This window comes from Phoxinus phoxinus (genome assembly GCF_949152265.1).
Source record: "Phoxinus phoxinus genome assembly, chromosome: 16".
NCBI lineage: Eukaryota > Metazoa > Chordata > Actinopteri > Cypriniformes > Leuciscidae > Phoxinus > Phoxinus phoxinus.
Genome location: NC_136891.1, coordinates 10719212 through 10727414, shown reverse-complemented (window position 1 = coordinate 10727414; position 8203 = coordinate 10719212). Strand labels below are relative to the sequence as shown.

Sequence of the window (8203 nt, the reverse complement as noted above, 5' to 3'; positions counted from 1 at the left end):
TAGGCTATAAAATATGTACGTTTTATTTGTAACATTTTCTGCTATTCGGGAAAAAAAAATATTCTCCCCATCAGCCAACCCTGATAAGTAAACTTACATTATGAATATAAAATGTGGTCAAAAGTATAATATATATTTCACCATAACAGGAAAAGGTACAACACCAAAGTACAAGGTGGTTTCATGATAATTAGCTAGTACAGTTTAAATTTATATTTTTTATAAAAATTTCAGTCAAATCCTTTAGGCTACTTCGAATACTATTTCGGTTTTGTGAACTGATTCATTTAAAAGATCCGACTGCAACGATTCGTTTGCGAATCGGACATCTTCCGCAATGTTTGGAAAGAGGCGGGACAAAGTGAGAGGGAGTGAGATTGCTATGGAGACTGGTAAACTTACCGAACAGGAAGCGCAAAACCATCAATATCGAATCAGTTAACCTTTAATGGTTTCGTTATAATAGCTATCATGATTATTTTGGGTTGACATTGCTGCAAATGGTAGGTTTGGTTTCTTTGCTACTGTAATGTACTGCACGTCTAGGCCATTTTATTGTTGCTGGTGTGAAAATCACAGCACATTTGTTTGCCTTACCATCGGTATGTTATTCTGATAAAGCACGCTTTGCTAATATGACTTTAGGTTCCCGCAGGTATGACTGGATGGCGCTGAATCTCAAACGTCTGAACTTCAGTGAAAGATGCCACAAGCCCCCAGCTCAAAAATGCAGACCAAATTGAGCACCTGGACACCTCTAAATCATCCTCTCTCCAATGCTAATGTACCTGCAACAGTCAAACATTATAGTATATGATCTTCTGCTTGCCATTATGTTTCAATATGTTGACTTCAGGTTTTAATTGTATAGCTAAACATTGTAGTAGTGGTAATATTATTGCACAATTTCATATCAAAGGTAAAATCTGTAAACATTTTTTTTTTTGCAGATTTTTGAAGAGAGAAGAAATCTGCTTGGGAAGTGGGTAAGGCATGCACTTGTAAAAAATGAAATGTTTACACTTCCTTGTTTTTGATATTTGCTCAGTTGATATATGCTCAATCCCCCTTCCTTTTTGCCCCAGTTTGAGAAGTGGACAGATAGCCAGCGGAAACAGGTGCTACAAGATTTTTTCTCCAGATGTTCTGTTAACCAGCTGAAACATCTCAGACAGACTTTGTGCAGCTGGGTACCAGAGGAAGCCCTTGACTTCACTAGAGTCCTTCCCAGGGTCATATCCCTCTATATATTTTCATTCCTAGACCCCCGAAGCCTCTGTAGATGCGCTCAGGTATGTATTGTGTCCATTGTATGAATGTTTTAATGCAATGAAGGGGAAAAATAAACTTTTATATATGTATTCTACACTTACTGTCTATCTATACACCACAGATTTTTAATAAACTCCTAATTACGGCATATAATAGTTAGTAAGGTAGTTGTTTAGGTAGTTTAGGTATTGGGCAGGATTAAATTAAGGGGATGTAGAATATGGTCATTTAGAATAAGGCATTAATATGTGCTTTATAAGTACTAATAGACAGCCAATATCCTAGTAATATGCATTTTAATAAGCAACTAGTTAATAGTGAGAATTGGACCCTAAACTAAAGTGTTACCGATTTTTTGTTATGTTTTATGTCTCTAATGCTCTCCAAAGCTGCATTTATTTAACCAAAAATAGATTAAAACTGTAAAAGTATTGTAATGGAATATTATTACAAATTAAAACATCTGTTGTCTATTTTCAATATATTTGAATATATGTATTTGTTTTTTTGTAACATTATACATATATTTGCTCTCACTTTTGATCAATTTAGTGCATCCGTGCTTAATGAATTTATCATTTTCTTTTAAACAAAATCTTACTGTGCCTACACTTTTTAACTGTACTTTATGCTTGACATTGGTGTATTATCTAATTACAGTAATATTTTCATTCGCAGGTGAGCTGGCATTGGAAAAACCTGGTGGAGCTTGACCAACTGTGGATGCCTAAATGTCTGAAACTAGGCTGGTGCATAACTTTTGCTCCTACACCATTTGAACAATGTGTATGGAAGAGGCATTACATAGAGACAGTGCAAGAGCTTCATATTAGCAGGCCAAAGGTAAGAGATAATGCGGAGAAAGAGAGAAATATCCATTGAGAAATGCTGGAATCAATGTCATTTTTGTGTTCTCCCACATATTCCAGATGCCTGTGAAGGAAGACTTTATTATTCCTGAGGTGAAAGTAATTGGCAGTGAGATCGTGGGGTCACATCCTGTGACCGGCCACAGGGAGTTCAAGTCTGTCCTCTCAAGTCTGCATGGGAAAAGTAAAGATGGGAATGACTTGGTGAAATCAGCCAAAGGCCTTCCTCCTTGGAGAGACTCAGACAGGCATCCCACTGACATAATACGCTTTAACTACTTGGATAACCTTGACCCAGTTGAACATGCAATGATAACGTGAGTGAACCTATGTTGCTTTGCACACACACATAGATACACAACCGTTCAAAAGTTTAGGATCAGAAAGAATTTTTTTAAGACATGCATACTTTTATTTTGCAAGAATGCATTAAATTGATCAAAAGTGACAGTGAAGACTTTCACATTGTTACAGAAACTTGAAAAAATGTGATGCTCCAGAAACATTTCTTCTTATTATTGATGTTTAAAGTTGTGCTGCTTAATATTTTAGTGGAAACAACTGTTTTGAACATTAATAATAAACAAGAATGTTTCTTGGGCATCAAATCAGCATATTAGAATGATTTCTAAAGGATCATGTGATAATGAAAACTGTATTATGCTGAAAATATAATATATATATATAAAATATATTAAAATGTAATAGAGGTCTTTAAAATTGTAATAATAACTCACAATATTTTTGTTTAAATAAACACAGCATTATTGAGCATAGGCCTAAAAGTTGTATTTCAAAAACATTATAAAGTCTTACCAACCCCAAACTTTTAAATAAACATATTTATACAGCCTAATAGCCTAATATAATATCACAAAACTACATGTGACCCACTAACAGGTATGCTGCACTATTTTAGTGTATATAATGATCTGTAAATGTTGCATGTTGAAACATATTACAAGTACAGCAGAAAATGCTAAGCCATCTTTATTGCTACAGAGGGGAAAAGGGGAAAAGTGCGACTTACAATACAGCAAGACAAGAAAAAACAACGAAGGCACCATCTTTCTCAACATACAAGCTGCGCAAGGCCAAATCTTTGGTAAGCCAATATAACTGTCATGTGACTGTGCTGTTGATTCGCACAGAAATCAGCAGCAGCAGCATGAAAATAATTCTCCAGCGACTACATAACCAAGAGGCATCATGCATATTCAACAGCCTATATGTGGAATATCATGAAAATGTGCTGCACAGAGTCAGAAGAAGGCACTGTGTTGCTAGGGGAAGAAAACAGACATTATGTTGTATGCATTATATTATATGCTATAATTTATATGTGTTTTATTAGAAATGTAAGAGATAACAAGGCTTTTATTTGTATATTTTCCCAGATGTTTTTATCCTTGGATCTCAGTGCAGCTGGAAAGCAAAACCATAATAGGCCGCAATGGGCAGCACACAATTTACAAGCACTTCCGGCTAACAAGGACTCCATAAAGAGACTTTCCCAGACCTCCCAATGGAATGCAGGGATACGTCCTGGTCCTGTAAGGCCTCCAGTGCCCAGACTGAGTAAGGAGGGGCTCCGTGCATCACAGAGATCCCATAGAAGCACACCAAGTAAGCCAATATGTACTTTCAATGCCAGTATTAAATAATATACTGTGCTTTTATGTTTAAGTTAACCAGACCAACGATTTAAAATATTCTCTGTGAAATTGCACCAAAAATATTATAATTGATTATAAATAGCACTATAAAGAAATGAGAGAATTTGGTATAATAAGCATTATTCTGTTCCAGCTATGTCTCTTTTTGAAGGACAGCCATGAAGGAGACCAATTTATGAAGAATCAAATGAAGCTGGAGAATAGACTGTTTAAAACAGCTGGAGACACGAGTCCATCTACTGGATCATGTTGTGATAGCAACATGAACGCCTTGAAGTTATGAATACAAAGTTAATTTATTATTGTGTCTTTAATTAATAATAATTATGTCTTAATAATAATGTTATCATTTTATGTTGACAGACAAAGCACAATGCATCCATATTATTCTGGTTGTATATGATTATTATTTTTGTCTTCCCTGAGTCCCTTACATTTGTTATTGTCCACTAGATGTCCCTGTTTGTTCAGAACGTCTGAGCTTCCGATTAAAGGGATAGTTCACCCAAAAATGAAAATTCTGTCATAATTTACTCACCATCAAGTTGCTCCAAATTTGTGTGAATTTCTTTCTTTTGCTGAACACAAGAGAAAATATTTTGAAGAATGTGGGTAACCAAACAGTTGACCATAGCTACTATCAACTGTTTCTTCTATCTGAAGAAATTCACACAGGTTTGGAACAACTTGAGGGTGTGTAAATGATGACATGACAGAATTTTCATTTTTGGGAGCTGACGCAGATTCCCTTTAATCTTTATTCACAGTAACTTAGTGAGCTAATGGTTTAAATGTCTTTTCATTTATTGTTCATCATATTGCCTTCTCTCAAATATAACCTGTTTATGAGTTTTTAAACTGATTACTAGTGTCTTTACCATGGCAAACAAAAACAAATATATTAAATAATCATATTACATTTATGTCATATTAAAATATATGAAACTGATCAATCTGTACTCATATTTTTTTCACTGACCTGGGTATACAACATTTCTTTTCAACGTACTATTTTAATCAGATAAAGCCTAAGAGAGCAGTGTTTGCAAACACAATTTCACTATCTAGACAAGAAAATGAAATTATTGATCTATTTTTTTGTTAGTTATCTTAAATTATTATGCTGGAATAATCAGTTGAAATACGCCGCTTAAAAAGCACTGTGGTACAGAGTCCATGTATTTCAGCATCCAAACTTCTCAAATCAAATCAGCCTAAAAAAAATATGGCAAGAGAAAATCTGAAGGTCATCCAGGTCCAGAAGCCTATGAATGACCTGTGTCTGATAAACGCTATTGGAACCGGACTTTTATTATGAAAACTTAACTCTCAGGCGGCCATTTTGAATCGGAGCGCCTGTCGCTGTGTTCACGCGGCTGGCTGTGTTGCTGAGATGTCTAGTACACTCAGTTGACTGCAACTGAAGTTGGAAAGTGTAAGGTGGAGCTGTCCGAGGGTTGAGTCGGTAGAGTTGACAGAGGCGAAATCCCTGGGGAAACTATATATTTGCGGAATTATTGGTAAGTATAAAATTATTTTATAGAGGTTTCTACCTTTATAAAATAAGGGGGGTGGGGGAAAAGCCTTTATTGCTGCATACGCTTGAATTCAGTGAGCGCGCGAGCCAAGAGTGCGTTAGCTCTTGCGCTCTGTCAAACGTCTCAATATTCCCAAAGCCGCAGGAAGTGACTTAACGTTAAGTTCACAGTATACAAATATAAGTCTTTAGATCTTAGCCTGGTTCCAGATTACTTTTGGTCTTGCTTATATTTGTTGTTTAGTAATACTATTATGATTTACAAAAAGAGAAAGGCATTAGTACTCAGTGATTCATTTGGTGGCTGTTACTGCGACAACGGTTTTATAAGTATTTTACCAGTTTTAAAGGACATTAAAATGTTACAAATTCATTATGTATCTATACTAAATACGTGTACGTTGTTTCATTTGTTTGGTTTACGAGCGTACTGGTATTTTACAGTGAAGCCCACCCGCTGGCGGTTAAATTGAGATGTCATTTGGCAGTCTAGTGCGAGCAACGTTGTTGTTTAACTGCCAAGTGCCAACGGTTTATCTGCTCGCTGGTTATTCAGAAGCACGTTTGTATGTATAGGATTTGAAATGGAAATTAGGATTTGAAAAGAATTACAAAGTAATGACTAATTCATGTGTATTTTGTCAAGGATGAAGACTGCTGACACACAACACGTCGGTGTTTTGATTTAACGTTAAATAGTTTATTTATTGGAGTGATTATTATGTTTCTAGCATGTTATATGTTTGGCAACAGTTCTTCTAACGTTAACCCTATTTGATTGAGTGTGATCAAGATATTGACCAAAATGTACCTCTTGATGGAAATAACATAACATTTATTATTTACATTATGAGATGCTTCAATTTTTTATCAAGATCTTGTACTGACAATGCAAGAGTCATGCATAGTCTACTCCAGTACATCCCAAAGACTTTCAATGAATTTAAGGTCTGGACTCCAGTCCAATTCATGTGTGAAAATGATTTTTCTTGCTCCCTCCTAACCTTTCTTTCACAATTTGAGCATCTTGACGACATTGTCATCTTGAAATTTGGCCATGTGTCTTCCTACATGGTTGTTTAAGAAATGAAAGCTACACACTCCATCAATTAAAATTAGGGTTAGAAGAATTGTTGCTAAACATATAACATACTAGAAACATAATGATTCCTGCAAACCATATACTCTTTTCCATTTGCCTATTTAAATCCAGACAGAGTCTTTCTTTTTGGCCGGGCAGTGTATTTTGAAGGTTTAACCCCAGTACAGTTCACTGAAATGACCAATAATTTCAATGTGGACGAAGAGTGCTAATGGAAGATAATTTTACTTGAGATGACTGCTTTGTAAACATTTTTGCATAGTTTTCATTTTCCTCTGTTGTTGAAGATTGTGACTTTTTTCCAAAATTTCCAAAATACTGACATTCCAGTCATGGACTAAATGTGATTTTCCCTAAAATGTAGCCTTGGTTCTATACAGTTGCATTTCTCAAGATAAAGCTTCTTTCGAAGTGCTAAGCAGAGGAAGAGAGGCTCCAGGTTGTTATTGTCAACACCAAGCAACGGCAGCTGTTTCTTTACTGACACTCAGGAGAGCTGGGAAACTAAAATCCCACCCATTGGATCCTTTACAGGGAATGATGGAGTGCCATTTAGGACACCCCCATAGTTTGAAGGGAATCTGACAAGTTGCCAAATTGTTAGGGCACTTCAAGTTTCTTTAATTTTTGTTCTTTGTGCAGCCAGAGGGTTTCTAGATTAATTATTGTTTTCTCAGATCAATTGTGTAACGCTGCCTGCTGCCAGACGGATAGCGACAGCTGCAGTGCTCTGCGCGCTGAGCCTCTGGCTATGCCTTTGCATGATGTCTTTGAAATGACAGGGATCTTATTTCAGGATAGTTTGACCAGTCTCCCATCCTGACAAAGTTTTCATTTGTGGTTAGAAAAGCACAGAAGCACCTGAAGTAGGAATGCTAATGATTAATCGACTGTCGATTAATTGTCAATAATAATGTAGCTAATCGATTAAAAAAAGCGCATCGATGCGCGCCATAGTTACATATTCTAAGGCCTGGTTTCACAGACAGGGCTTAGATTAAGCCAGGATTATGCCTTAGTTCAATTAGGGCATTTAAGTAGCATTTATAAACGTGCCTTTAAAAATCATTACTGGTGTGCATCTTAAGACAAAACAATGGCACTGACATATTTTAATGTGTCAGTGCAAGTTGCTTTCATTTAAAACATCTCAAACATGCATTTTAGTCTGGGACTAGCTAAAGCCTTGTCTGTGAAACTTGGGGTAAGTGTGTGTCCAAGCATTGCAATGGATTAGGTAGGCTAGCCATTTATTTCAAAACATAATTAAGGGTCCAAAAAACCCTCCAAACAAGGGATTTTACTGAACATGAACTACTTGTGTAAACGTCACAATAAAAGTATATAGAATAAACTAGTAATCCTGGTTGGTATTGATAAGTGATGTTTCTTCCAGTGCTGTTTCAGCTGTGCACTGTTCTTTATGGCCCATGATAAATCAAGACCTGTTCAAATCAAGGCCCAAAGTTGCAAGGGTGGTTTTTCCGCTCACAGGCGATAGGGGGGTTCGAGACGACCACCATTCAACCCAAAAAAGGAAATATAACCATTCAAATGACTCCGAAGCTGTTCAGTTAAGGTAAAAAACCCTGCATAGTTCACCTTTAATGCAGTTCTAATAACTCTTTTTATTATCGAGCACATCCTGCAGTTTAGCAACAGTAGACTGTATTTTACGACAATCACTAATCTAGCTGATTTGGACATTAAGTTTGGGCTTTTAAATAGGAAATAAAGCGCACCGCTG

The 8203-nt window shown here is 36.2% G+C and overlaps 2 protein-coding genes across 7 annotated transcripts in view; both read left to right on the top strand.

The window, feature by feature from the left end:
* Positions 1–327: 327 nt before the first annotated feature.
* On the top strand, positions 328–4765 carry fbxo16 (F-box protein 16). 2 transcript variants are annotated; one of them, XM_079639802.1, is made up of 9 exons: positions 328–503; positions 646–784; positions 951–986; positions 1086–1292; positions 1951–2115; positions 2202–2458; positions 3144–3246; positions 3539–3767; positions 3951–4765. In XM_079639802.1, the coding sequence occupies exons 2-9, from the start codon at positions 704–706 to the stop codon at positions 3977–3979; spliced, it is 1107 nt and encodes a 368-aa protein (XP_079495928.1). In that variant the 5' UTR covers positions 328–503; positions 646–703; the 3' UTR covers positions 3980–4765. The 2 variants fall into 2 exon arrangements, with proteins under 2 accessions (XP_079495928.1, XP_079495929.1); XM_079639803.1 differs by having other exon boundaries at positions 372–503; positions 656–784; positions 3951–4764.
* Positions 4766–5152: 387 nt separating this feature from the next.
* fam49a (family with sequence similarity 49 member A) overlaps positions 5153–8203 on the top strand; it is a 28251-nt gene continuing 25200 nt past the window's right edge. For 4 of the 5 annotated variants that reach the window (XM_079584860.1, XM_079584857.1, XM_079584856.1 and 1 more), the window contains exon 1: positions 5162–5337. The gene's annotated coding sequence lies outside the window, so the exon portion shown is untranslated. Of the gene's footprint in view, positions 5338–8203 lie in introns of all 5 variants that reach the window. The other variant, XM_079584858.1, reaches the window with a different exon arrangement.